Source organism: Thalassophryne amazonica, chromosome 3 (assembly GCF_902500255.1).
Source record: "Thalassophryne amazonica chromosome 3, fThaAma1.1, whole genome shotgun sequence".
Lineage (NCBI taxonomy): Eukaryota > Metazoa > Chordata > Actinopteri > Batrachoidiformes > Batrachoididae > Thalassophryne > Thalassophryne amazonica.
Window position 1 is genome coordinate 49,656,029 of NC_047105.1, and position 14,413 is coordinate 49,670,441.

Here is a 14,413-nt window from a genome sequence, read left to right on the forward strand (position 1 = left end):
ATTTGTTGAATCATTGAAAATTACGGCTTCATGAAATGTACCGAAAAAACATTAAATTATTTTAATTAATAAAGTCTGGGGTCCCCTGCTATAGATGTTGCCGCCGCGACCTGATCCCAGATAAGCAGTTGAAGATGAATGAGTGAAATACTGTTTCAGGATCAAGCACAGAAAAAAAAAAGGGATTCATCATCATCGTCCACAACCCCGCACCATGGAACACTCCACAGGCTTCACTAATGAAAAACAACATTCTGCATCAAGCTGGTTCCAATCTTGTCAAATAGCAGGTAATAGGTCAGATCTGGAGCCTCGACAGGGACAAGCTACCGCCAACACGATTATATCAATAACAAGCAAGATATCAAAGTGAAACTGGTACAAGAATAATTCTTTACTTATCAATCACTGCAACAAAAGGTTTTCACATGCAATTTCAGCTATGTGTTGAATTGCGTTCGACGTAATATATACGCAGAGTAGTGGGCAAAAAAAAAAAAAAAAAAATGGTGACGATCAATGTACTGTTATTGAATTTCTCACAGCAGCGGGTTGTACAACCATTGACGTTCATTGATAAATGATTGTTGCCTATGGCGTTTACCCGTGTGGATGTCAGTACAGTCAAGAGTTAGACAAAGTTAGACAAAGAGTTTGAATGGCAAAAATCCAGCCACAAGGAGTTTGCATGACCAGGCCCATAGTGGGTGCCCCATAACAGGATCAAGGGTGATGACAGAGTCCTCACAGAATTTTTGGAACACGGCAACACTATGAACTCCAGCTGATATGAGCACTTTACAAAAGCTAAGTGGGCTTGTCCGAGAAAAGACAATTCTTCAGCAGGATAATGCTCATCCACACGAGTTAACAGACACAGGCTGCATCAGCTCAAACTTTACAGGATCTTGCCACACCCACTGCACAGTCCAGATCTTGCTCCCTCTGACTTCTTCCTTTTTCCCAAGATGAAAGAATACCTGAAGGGACACCGTTACACCAATGATGTGGTGCAAGCAGCTGTGCATTGCTGGTGCTAAGAGAAGACACTCAATTTCTTCACCAGTGGGTTGCAAAAACTTGTCTGACGTTGACCTAAGTGTGTGGAAAGACAAGGTGACTCCGTGGAAAGGTAATGACTGCCTGATAAAGTGATAGAGAACATTCCAAGCTTTAAGCAGATATGTGAGAATTGTTCTTGTTGCTGAAATAATCATGGTGGCCAAACCTTTCAGTTAATCCTCGGAATTACCACCACAAATTTTCAATCCGATCGAAATGCGGACTGTTTGCTGGACATGTCAATAAATTGATTTGCCGTTCTTGAAGAAAAGCTTTGAAACTCTCTGTTCTGCAAAACATTTTTCTATTGATGGAATGTGAAAAGATCCTCCTTTGGTCCTTTATCCAACATGCCAACAGGTCAGGACTGGTCTGGAAACATGTGACACTGCTGTATTTTACTGCATTAATCACGCCACGGAACCGCCAGGGATTCAAAATGACAACTCAGGCAGATAAGTGGTTGATCTCCAGTTGTCAAAAGCAGCATTTATCTGCCACAAACAGGTGAAATGTGGTCATTTGCTTGACCTTTTCCAGTTTCCGAGTTCCTCAAAAATGAGGTAACTGTGAGGTGGATCACACCCATAGAAACTCACCCTATGACTAAAATGGTGACGCTGATGTTTCCTCCCAATATGCAAACTTACTATGAATGAGTAGAGAAACCTCCTTGTTTTCTTAAGGCAGTGATCTCTATATGTGCCATTACAATGGCACCAGACAAAAGTTCCAGCTTAATCTACTTATTCAACACACGTTCATGACTTATCACAAATATCACTTTCACGCAATCATACACACACCCACTGTAACACTGCTTTCTTCTGTTTAGGTGTTAGTAATGGTTTTTTACTTTGTCTTACTTTATGTAACTCCCATTTCATTCAGCTAATTTCTTACAGTTCTGTCATAAAAAGTGAGGCCTGAAACTATTCTATTATCAATTTGTTTTTTATTTGTTTTGTTAGGCATTTTCTATTTTCAAGGCCCATTGCTTTGAGTTTATTTCTTGATACTTTCTTGGTCTACCTGTATGTTTTCCTTTTTTAACTTCTGCTTTTGTTTATGCTTGGACCAATTTTCAGATACAGCTGACTGTGAACAAGATACATCATTTTCCACACTGCATGTTGGATTTCCTTATTGGGGAGTTTTATAATTCTTTGCATTGTTATAATTGACAATTCCCTCCCCATAATGATTATTTATTTACTTTGACTTTTCTTTCATTGCACACAGTAATATGAACCCAAGCTATTTCATGTTTTGAGTGGTCACTTTCATTTCATTTGTTAATACATTAAATCTACTTAGCAGCAACACTGTTGTGTGTTGGGGGGGTGGCTGGATGTTTTGGTGTTCTTTTCTTTTCTTTGCTCTTCAGGTGGCATGAGAACTGATTTGTCTGTGGAGAAGGTGCTGGCTGAAGAGTCCTCACCCTCATCAACATCATGTGTAGCACCTGTGACTGGTGCTCACATGCAACCTTAAAGACTTTCAGCTGAAGCAGATAATTGGATGGCGTTCTGCATTTAAGGCATGTGTGATTCAAGCAGAACTGCCGGGAACTCGACCTTGTGATGTTCGTTTGTGAGACGCTGAGGACCGCGCCTGGGTTTGACACATCGAGCCCGTGAAGCAGGGAAGGGTGAGGACACATGCTGTCAGCACACGTTAAAGGTAATTAAGTGTTTGATTAATTGTTGATAGTAACTTGGTGTTTTGTTACACAGTATACTTGAATTGTGATGAGAATTGTGCAGCTTGCTTCTCACTGCTGTGGCGTGCAGATAAGTGATCCTCCACCTGTTGTGAGAAGCTGCTCATTTGCATAAAGTTAAAAAGATACAGACCTGAATGTGTTGCTGATAGCGTGTGTCTTTTGAAAGATATTGTTGTAACTGCTGACTTACCTCACCTCTTCTTTGCTTCACAGAGAGTCGGTTTGTCGTGTCCACCTGGGGGGTGTTTGTCTGGTGGTAGTGGGTCCAGGAACGCCGGGCTTCTATCCTTTTGGGCGCTTAAGAGCGCGCCAACAGTCACTCCACCAGAAGGACGTTCTTTTAGTTTTGTACACATTATTATGCACAGGTGAAAAATAAATTGTTTCTGTTGTTGGAACCGCTTTCTGGTTATTTTTAGCGCTGGGTTCTGTCTGACGCAGGTCCGCTCCTCAACCCGCGTCGACACACAACAAACACATTCCAAAAAAGTTGGTAAGCTCAAGCTTTTACCACTTTGATATGTTTTCTTTCCTTCCCACAACACTTAAAAGATGTTTTAGCATTGAAGCTATCAATTCAATTTCAATTTATTTTCATTTATATAGCGCCAAATCACAACAGAGTTGCCTCAAAGCGCTTCACACAGGTAAGGTCTAACCTTACCAACCCCCAGAGCAACAGTGGTAAGGAAAAACTCCCTCTGAGGAAGAAACCTCAAGCAGACCAGACTCAAAGGGGTGACCCTCTGCTTGGGCCATGCTACAAAGCATGGCCCAAGCAGAGGGAAGCTACCAAGCAACTTAGCATTTCAAATGTTATTTTGTCCCATTCTTCCTGCAAACACATCTTAAGGTGTGTAATAATATGAAGTCATCATTGCTGCATTTTTCTTTTAAAGTTTTTCCCACATATTCTCTACTGGGGACAGGTCAGGACTGTAGGCAGGCCAGTCCAATATCCGTACCCACTCCTTCAGCAGCCGTGCCTTTGTAATGTTTGCAGAAAGTGGTTTTCCATTCATTGTCTTGTTGAAAAATGCATGGCAGCATATGTTGCTCTTAAATCTCAATGTACTTTTCTGCATTAGTGTGGCCATCACAGAAGTACAAACTACCTTTGGCAAGGGCATTGACACAACTCCATACTATGACAGACCCTGGCTTTAGGACTTGTTAACAACTGTCTGGATGATCCTTTTCATCTTTGCTCCAGAGCACACAGCATCGATTTCTTCAAAAAAGAAATCTCTGAAATACTGATTCGTCTGACCACAATAAACATTTCCACTGTGTGATAGTCCAATTCAGATGCCTCTGAGGTCAGAGAAGCTGACACCACTTCTGGACAAGGTTAGCATAAAGCTTCTTTTTTGCACAGTAAAGTTTGAGTGGCATTTATGAATGTAACTCCATAACGCACTACTTGAAAATGTTCCCAAAGTAATCCACTGCCTATGTGGTTGTATCAGCACTGATGAATGACTGTTCTTGATGCAGTGCTGCCTGAGGGATCAGAGATCACTGGTGTTCACTTTCGGCTTGTGCCCTCACCCTTTACACACTGCTTAATAATATTATACACTGTTGAGGTAGAAATATGCAAATCCCTTCTAATCTAATCTGTCTTTGAGGAACACTGTTTTTAAAAATTCAATAATTTGCTCGTGTTTGCTGACAAATTGGACATGCTCTGCTGATCACTGGCCCTCAAAGACTAAGCTTTTTGTGAAAGCTGCTTCTGTATCAAATCATGATTACAATCACTTGTTGATATCACCCGTTTGAAATAGCATTATCATTTAATTTTTATTTAATTACCTCATTACTATATCTCAAATTGTCCCGTCTTAACCTTTGTGGAATGTGTTGCAGTCTTGAAATGCAGGAATGGATGCATATTAATCCTCTTCAGCCCAGGCAAAATTATAATTTATTTATTTATTTATTTTTTTTTACACATTTTACAAACTCCATGTCTTGACAGTAGCAAGGCTCCCATTTTGACTTAAATGGGAATTGGTCGGTAATTCATACAGATACAGTTTGTTCACAGTAGGTTGTGTGATGAATGATATGTGCACAACTTAATCATCAGTCTTATCAGACGGTTTCACCGTGCAGCAAAGTACAGAAGAGTTGGGAGGGAGAGGATTAATAAGTTAAATAAAATGGACCACATAAACTATGAAATATCATGGCTTCATATGGTCTGCAATGAAACAGGATAGTATATTTGTTTGATAGATGGTTTTTAGAACCATAATGTTCAGCAATTGAACCAATACTGTTTTGTGTCACATTTGATTTGTTTATATGCTTATGAGTAAGAAAGCTGAGTGAACATCCTCTGCATGTGGCGATTCCACAATTTATGCCAAGAGTTGGACATAACATGCATCTTTATTACAACAGAAACATTATTAGCTACAATAATGTGTTACTTTATGTGCACAGCACAGACTGAGATAGTTTTAGCGAATGTCTGAGTAAGGAATACCCGAATCTATATTTTAATTTTAGTTCACAACTTCCTTTGTTAAAGTGAAATATTTCACTGAGTTTGTCAGTGAAATATTTAAATAATTAAATACACCAACATTCAGTTAAAATGTTTCGTTTCCTTATGCCAAGTGGAAAAATAAAGTGCAAAGTGTTGGGATAAATGTCAAATTATTGGATGTTTTTTTTTTGCCGGTTCTTTTCAGTTGAAATGTTTACATACGGGTCTAATTAAAATGGATTCTGTCAGTTTTGCATGCAGTGGCAACCCTGAGTGAACAGGAACCACCAAAAGAAGCAAATCTGCAATCAAGTGGAAAATACTGGTGTGCGTACTGAGTGATGCCAGCTGACAAACGGCACTGCCCAAGACCAGCTGCACAATAAAGAACATGACACTGAACAAACAAATGAAAGTGCACAGAGTTACAGAACCTGAAACACGCAAACATGTACACCAAGACAAAAAGAAAACCTGCGAACACCAGCAGCCAGTGGACACAGAACACAGGCACCAGCACAGACAATCATAAACACAGGAAACAGCGAGCGACATGTGGCTACCTTAAGAGAGGCTCGAGAGTAGGCAGGTACCCTGCCGTCGTATTTCCCTGAGATGATCCCACAGGCCAGTGGAGACCATGTCATGGCCCCCACACCTGAGAACAAAAACAAGCCATCATCTTCATCAAAAATATCACAGACACATAAAATGCCTTATTTTCTTTTTTTTGGGGGGGGGGGGGGGGGGGCACTAACCTATGAAAGCACACATTTTAATTTGGAAGGTCCAATTCTTCTTATGTATTGGATTTCCATAACAGCAGTTGACATTTGGAAACCTCTGAATGGTACAAAATGTTTTTATAGATGCAGCTGGCCAATGTTAATCTTCACTTGGCAGAAAGGAAAGTGTTTGACTGGTGTGGACGGGTTCATGTGTGAGACAAATCATGATGCTGATCTCTGCGACCGGTATGAGCCAAAAGAACTTACCTTGAGACCATCTGTAAAAAACAAGAACATTAAGAAGACCTGTTCATGAACTCCACCATTTAAATTTTCAGGTATATGAGATGTACACTGATGTTTTCTGAATTTATTTTCTTAAATTCCACAAAAAAACCCATGAAATTATTTCTCACTAGTTTACAGGAGTTTTTTAGTTCAAAGCTCTACTGGTTTTCCATCAATAATTTTTTTGTCTTCATGTGTAAATAACAGATAATGGAGTTACATAAGTTCTCTAGTCCTATCTTAATTGCAGTCGAAAGCTACAAATTGATGAGTGCTTACCTATCTTATGGAAGAGCTCTGGTAGCTGCACTTCTACCTTCTCCCTCTGGAACATATGGTACTCTGCCTGCTCACATATCGGAGGAATCTGATTGAACTGCCGTGCCACAGAATATGCTTCCTAAAAGAAAGTGTGGATTAAATAAAATCAGCCAGATGTTAACTTTAATATATATCATACTCTCCATCACAGCTAAGTACGAGGTCTGTGAGAAAACTATCCAACCTTTTTTTTAAAAACTATATGGATTTGAATCATGTGTGCTTGCATCAGCCAAGCTTGAACCTTTGTGCGCTCTGTCGGCTTTCAGTGGCTTACCAGTCGAGTGAGTATAAGAGAAATTCTGGAGAGCTGGGCATGTCCCAACTTGTCCTCTGACACTCCAAAACGGAGGTGTTCTTTGTCTCGCTCCATCAGTGAATCCGTCATGACGCGCGAAGCCTCCGCGCGGCTTTCCATGACAAAATCTCTTGTTAAAAGTGAAATCTGCCGGAAAATGGCTGATGTCCAGCTCTTGTGATAACCAGAGAAATTACATACGACGGTCCCGGATGCACACAGCAATCCGTTTAGAAATGATCTTGTGGTTTCTGCCTGTCGATTGCGGCTTGGAGCGCGGCGTGCCGTGCGCAATTGTGGGCCGTCCTTAAAGCGGTAGTAACACTCCTTAATCTCTGTGAAGCCCATAAAATTTTCACCGAAAGCCATCTGAATTTTCCGAATGGTTTCCAGCTGCCTGTCTCTAAGTTTCTGAAAAAATTCTGATGGAACAAAGCCTAAATCATTCCGCCATTTCCTCGCAATGAAAAAAACAACGAGAGGGGTGGCCCAGTGCTCACTCAAAGCCTGCCCACAGGCGAATGACGCAACTAACAGGCGTGACAAAACTCATGCATGCGCACGAAGGTTCAAGCTTGGCTGACGTAAAAACATATGAATCAAATCCATATATTTTTTGCATAAAATAAAAAGGTCGGATACTTTTCTAACAGACCTCGTATATTTATAGTCTGTCTCCAAAGTATACTTTGACAACCCCAATTCCAATGAAGTTGGGACTTGTGTAAAATGCAAATAAAAACAGAATACAATGATTTGCAAATCCTCTTCAACCTATATTCAACTGAATACACCACAAAGAAAATATATTTAATTTATGCATGAATGAGTTCATTATGAATCAGCGCAGGAGGGCCTACCAACATGGTGATGCCCACTGTTACAGGAGATTTTGTAATGAAAGACGTGCGGAGGAATTCGCGCATCGGGACGGAGCCGCAATGGCGCACAACAAAAAGCACGTCCGTGTTGGAAGTCTCACAGGACAAGTTGTGACATGCCCAGCTACACAATTTCTCGGATACTCACTCGACTGAAAAGCCACCGAAAGCCATCTGAATCTTCCGAATGGTTTCCAACATGGACGTGCTTTTTGTTGTGCGCCACTGCGGCTCCGTCCCGACGCGCAAATTCCTCTGCACGTCTTTCATTACAAAATCTCCTGTAACAGTGGAATGTGCCACAAAAGTGCTGATGTCCACCTCTTCCACAATTTCTCTGGTAGACAGACGACGTCCCAGATCAACACAGCGTTCACTTTGGAAATGATCTGGTCGTTTCAGCCTGTTGATGGCCGCTCGGAGCGCAGCGCACCCGCCGCCGCTGTGGGCCGTCTTTAATCCGGTTGTAATGCTCCTTAATTTGTGTGACGCCCAGAGTATCCTCACCAAAATCAGTCTGAATCTTCCGAATGGTTTCCACCTGGCTGTCTCTCACAGTTTCTGGAAAAACTTGATTCAGCGCTGCTCCAATCGCTCAGCCATTTCCCTGACAATGAAAATCCGACAAGGGGGGTGGACCAGTGCTCACTCAAAGCCTGCCCACAGGCGAATGACGCAACCGACAGGCGTGAAAAACTCACGCATGCGCACAAAGGTTCAAGCTTGGCTGATGCAAGCGCACATGATTCAAATCCATATAGTTTTTTAAAAAAAAGGTTGGATAGTTTTCTAACAGACCTCGTAGTTATGCAATTTTAGACCAATAATTAAAGTAATAAGAAATATATTTCTTAGTTTCTTTGTATCAAATCACAAACATCAGAGTCAGCGCGTTCTGTGGCCACAGAGCTTGTGAATGGTAGCTGCTGAAAACAGAGTCTCTGCTGTGTGCTGAGCTGAAGAAAAAAAAGCCGCCATGAAAAATGACATTAATCCAGGTCTTTCTGTATCCGTAACTGAAGATACATTCAAAACTTTGGTTTATTTTACAGTTGAAAGGCTTCGTGTTTCCACAAAGGCTGCATGTCATTTTTGAAGAGACTAAATGCTATGTCTATTAAACATTAATGTGTTTTTAACATTTTCAATGTTATTTTATTTATTAACTCAGACTTTGACAGAAACATGCAAAAAATAACTTTAATCTTACATATATTACAACATAAATATAATTTTTTGTTTATTATTCTTGCATCCAATGCATCTAAAACCATAAAGCTTCAGGGGGCATGGATCCGGGGGCCCGCGCCCCCCGAAGCCATGAGCCGCGATCACATAATTTACCTGGCACTAAAATGGTCCTAGCTAGAGCCCTGGTGAAGAATAAATATTTACTGTATATACTTGAGGCAGACAACTGCCATCATATGAAGTATTGCATGTTGTAATTTTGAGCCTGCTGGACTTTTAAGAAAACAGGATGAGGCGAGAAGAAGCAGGTGTGGTGTGATGAAAATCAGATGTAGGCAGGTGTACTGGTGAGTGATCAGGGTTAAACAACACACACTAAAAAATTAATGTACCAGAATGGAGCCAAAAGGGCAAACTGCTCAGTCGCACCAGCTGTACAATAACCTGGTACGAACAATGTATCTTTGACCATGATCAGTAATGATTTTTTTACCTTTAAAATTTAACAAAGGTCTACAGCTTTCATCTTAAGGTGCATTTATGTACCTTTGGGGGTATGTTTTTGAAAAATGCACCTTTGGGTATAGAAATGATACCCTTACTTTTCTGCATGCAGTACTTTATGTTGTTAATGAGTATATTTACACATGCACTGATGGCTCTGCTGTGACATTCTGTGTGAAGCAGGTCCAAAGTCAGTATTAAGCAACTCTAATATGTAGTAGGAATTGTCTGGAGTACTCATATTTCTCTTACTTGGGGGATTCATGAGTAAGAACAAAGAAAGGGAGAAAGTGAAATTAACACCGCCGCTGCCATAACTGATGCTACAGTATATTAAAGACACCGGCTCTATTTCACTAAATGCCTTAATTTCTACCCATAACGCCATCAGACAGCCAACACCATAATCTCCTTGTTTAAAATTAGATCAGAAGCCAACTGCCTTTTCCTGACAGATGCGGTGTTTCACCTATGATCAGACAAATAATGTGGTAGTTTTCAACATCACTGGAGCTTTTTTAAATTCTGACCCCTGTGTAATTCTTTATTGACCTCTGTAGCTCAATAGAGGTCAGCTCCAGGATGGCTCCATATCTGAAAATAAACATTAGTTAATTTAGAATATGTATGCCAGATTTTATGTTTTTTTAATCACAGAATGCACAATTATTTTGCTATGCTGCCCCACTAAAAAAATGCTCAGGACAACGCAAAACCAACCTCATTTTTTTCTCAGAATTTCTCCCATTGCTGCTTGCAGAGCACAGGGTGTCTCTCAACATTAACAAACATTTAACATTTTACCAAACCCAGTAACAGTAATAATGATAGTCGTGCAAGTTGCTTTTCTAGCACTGTCAGGAAATCAGGTTGCCATAAAAGCTTCCCCTTGAATGACAGAGTGTTGTCTTCAGGCACAGCCTCTCTCACCATGATCTCCATTGGACTCCAGCGCGATGTCCCCCAGTACATGGCCATACCTTGGTTTATCACATGGGTCATTGCCCGGACAGTTTCTGCAGAGACACACACCTCATGTTTAGACACATTCAATAGCAGTATTACCGGTATTAATCATTTTTGTTTACACAATGTTATTGTCATTTGATCCAAAAATCTGTGGTAGTCTAAAAGACAGTTTTATTATGTATGCATAATATGTTTGTCCTTAATGTAAAAGATGTCATTATTACAAATATAAGAAGACACTGGAATGCATGAGAAATGTTCTAAAGCTGAATGAGTCCCTCCAGAAAGTTGTAATACCAGAAGCTTAATAATTAATTCAACCAATATACATGTATATACAGAGAGATTCATTAAATTGAATTCTTTGTTGAATTAATTGTTGAAATCCTGGCATTGCAACTTCATGGTGGATATGCTGAATGCTGACTCACTGATTTGCACAGATCTCTTTTCATATCAAGACAACATAATACTTAACAGTTGGCATAAAAATACAAGAATTCCTGAGGATTTATATTTTATATTAAAAAAGAAAATAAAAAAGCTCAATGGAATGAATCATGGAGCTGGGTATATTCATTTAAATGTTCAATCACAGACTACACAATTTCAGTAAAATTACAAACTCATCTACATCTTAACAGCATTAAACACTCCTTAACCGTTGTCTACATGAAAGCTTTCAGCTGCATGTAAGTATCTTTTCAAAATTAAAATCATTGCCACAGGGCTCAAATTATGACTGGGGTGCTTTTTATAGCTTGCATTGGCCAGGCATGAGTGAATTTGTTGACCTATAATTCATTGTCAGATTTGCACTACTGAATCTCTAGTGGACTGCAATGTACGATGTTGAAAACAATCACTGCAATTTCCATCGCAGCTGTGGCTAGTGACAATTTTCATGACCAAAATATTGTTCGACAACAGTAAAGATTTCCCAGATCAGAGGCATTAAAGCAATTAAAGTAAATGAGTGTGCATCACTTCTGTGTAAGACCCCCGTCACACATAGTAAGAAGCTGCAGGAACCAGGTTGACAGCAAAAAAGGCCATTAATCCAGACACAGTCACGAGTGAATGAGGTATGTAGACTGTGGGCGGATCCCGTACAGACTGCCTCATCCACACCTGCATGATCGCATCCAAAGCGTATGTAGACAACACAGACTCCTGTCAGATGGCCATAAAAAGCACTGAAGACTGCCCGATGTCCAAACGTCTGGATGGCAAACACGGGACCGAAGTGGGTGGCAGCGCTCTGTCCTCCCTTTGCACAGGAACTTTTTAATTTGCTTTTTCCTCACTCCAGCATAAGTGGCACAACGCAACTCTGTACACCCGTGATGTCCGGTTGGATTATCGGTGTGTGGCATGTCACATGGGATTTATTTATACTGCGGTTGTTTCCAGCACACAGCACAACAAGGTGAGAGGGTTTTCACCACAGGCTGTGGTCCCTGGCTCCTGACCTTCCTGCGCTGCACTGTGAAATGCTCCTGGGCTATGGCAGAGGTGAGATTCATGTTTAATAATGTTGTCATGGCCTGGCGAAACAGTTCCTCGTCATACCTCCTACAGAGTTAGACAGTGATCAAGCAAAATATGGATATTACAGTGGTGAGATCCGTTCAGCTCCAAGCCTCTGATGCGTGCAATGACAATAATTTGCATGAGACAGTTGTAGGGCACACCTGCCCGTTGTGTCACAGATATGATGGGCACAATATTTCACATTATTTATGTCGCCCATGGGACGAAATGGAAATGTATCTGTACTTTAAGGTCTATTATGGATATAACTGCCTGTTCAAAGTCAAAGTCAAAGTCGGCTTTATTGTCAATTCTTCACATGTACTAGACATACAAGGAATCGAAATTTCGTTTCAGATCTGTTCAGATTTGTGGCGGTGTGAGCTATGCGATGCATTGACCTGCAGTGACACACGGTGCTTTTGGTTTGACTGTGCATTGTTCACATCCACTGCACATGGCAAATGCGTGCCACATACAGTAGTGTTCAGAGTAATAGTAGTGCTATGTGACTAAAAAGATTAATCCAGGTTTTGAGTATATTTCTTATTGTTACATGGGAAACAAGGTACCAGTAGATTCTCACAAATCCAACAAGACCAAGCATTCATAATATGCACACTCTTAAGGCTATGAAATTGGGCTATTAGTAAAAAACAAAAAAGTAGAAAAGGGGGTGTTCACAATAACAGTAGCATCTGCTGTTGACGCTACAAACTCAAAACTATTATGTTCAAACTGCTTTTTTAGCAATCCTGTGAATCACTAAACTAGTATTTAGTTGTATAACCACAGTTTTTCATGATTTCTTCACATCTGCGAGGCATTAATTTTCTTGGTTTGGAACCAAGATTTTGCTCATTTACTAGTGTGCTTGGGGTCATTGTCTTGTTGAAACACCCATTTCAAGGGCATGTCCTCTTCAGCATAAGGCAACATGACCTCTTCAAGTATTTTGACATATCCAAACTGATCCATGATACCTGGTATGCAATATATAGGCCCAACACCATAGTAGGAGAAATATGCCCATATCATGATGCATGCACCACCATGCTTCACTGTCTTCACTGTGAACTATGGCTTGAATTCAGAGTTTGGGGGTCGTCTCACAAACTGTCTGCGGTCAGTACTTACAGGTAACTCCTGGAGCTGGAACTCCTGGAACTTCCTGGTATCATCCTGGAGCTGATCAATGGGTGAGCCTTTGCCATTCTGGTTATTCTTCTATCCATTTTGATGGTTGTTTTCCATTTTCTTCCACACGTCTCTGTTTTTTTTTTGTCCATTTTAAAGCACTGGAGATCATTGTAGATGAACAGCCTATAATTTTTTGCACCTGCGTATAAGTTTTCCGCTCTCCAATCAACTTTTTAATCAAACTATGCTGTTCTTCTGAACGTCTTGAACGTCCCATTTTCCTCAGGCTTTTAAAGAGAAAAGCATGTTCAACAGGTGCTGGCTTCATCCTTAAATAGGGGACACCCGATTCAAACTTGTTTGTTCCACAAAATTGACGAACTCACTGACTGAATGCCACACTACTATTATTGTGAACAACCCCTTTTCTACTTTTTGTTTTTTTTACTAATAGCCCAATTTCATAGCCTTATGAGTGTGCATATCATGAATGCTTGGTCTTGTTGGATTTGTGAGAATCTACTGAATCTACTGGTACCTTGTTTCCCATGTAACAATAAGAAATATACTCAAAACCTGGATTAATCTTTTTAGTCACATAGCACTACTATTATTCTGAACACTACTGTACATGCTATTACATATCAACCCTTCCTTTGCCCTCCCTGGCCAGGGTCCAGTGGAGGTGGCACAAGCAGGGCATGCTGGCAGGCTTTGCCATGACTGATCCATCTCAGAGCTCAATCTCAATCAACTGCGATCAGATCATTTCAAATGCTGTTATGACGCCATCAGAAGATGTAGACTGCGATCAGATGAGCGCACAAACTGCACATAGACCGCTTTCAGATGGGTGTCCCATCTGGACGGCGTGTTTTGAACTGTGCAGCACAATTAGGACAGCTGAGCAAATGGGACCAACTATGTAGACTGCTCTGAGACTGCTGTCCTTTCGTTGCACCTCAACACTTCCCGAATATGGGTGGATGTGAACATTCTGATGCCATTCGTCCTCAACTGGCGTATGTGTGACGGGGGTCTAACAAATCCATCCACACAGTGGTGACTGGCATTCCTGAAAACTTGTTTAGTCATCTCGTGAAACACCCACGACGACCCACCCATATTCAGTGGGATGGCGACAGACCTTCTTTATGCAACATGACACCCTTTAATGTGTGCCTGATTAAACTACAACACATGGTCTTAGAACTGTGGTTTTGAAAGGACACTCTCAAAGCTGTCCATGTAAAGTATGCACAAACTTTAAAG

The 14,413-nt window shown here is 40.8% G+C and overlaps 1 protein-coding gene across 5 annotated transcripts in view; it reads right to left on the reverse strand.

The window, feature by feature from the left end:
* The window catches only part of kcnab2a (potassium voltage-gated channel, shaker-related subfamily, beta member 2 a), a 269,685-nt gene that overhangs the window by 6,841 nt on the left and 248,431 nt on the right, over positions 1-14,413 (reverse strand). For all 5 annotated transcript variants that reach the window (XM_034166220.1, XM_034166218.1, XM_034166219.1 and 2 more), the window contains 3 exons: positions 10,430-10,515; positions 6,584-6,704; positions 5,852-5,946 (listed from right to left, as the gene is read on the reverse strand). In XM_034166220.1, coding sequence (XP_034022111.1) covers positions 5,852-5,946; positions 6,584-6,704; positions 10,430-10,515 — 302 coding nt within the window. The remainder of the gene's footprint in view (positions 1-5,851; positions 5,947-6,583; positions 6,705-10,429; positions 10,516-14,413) is intronic.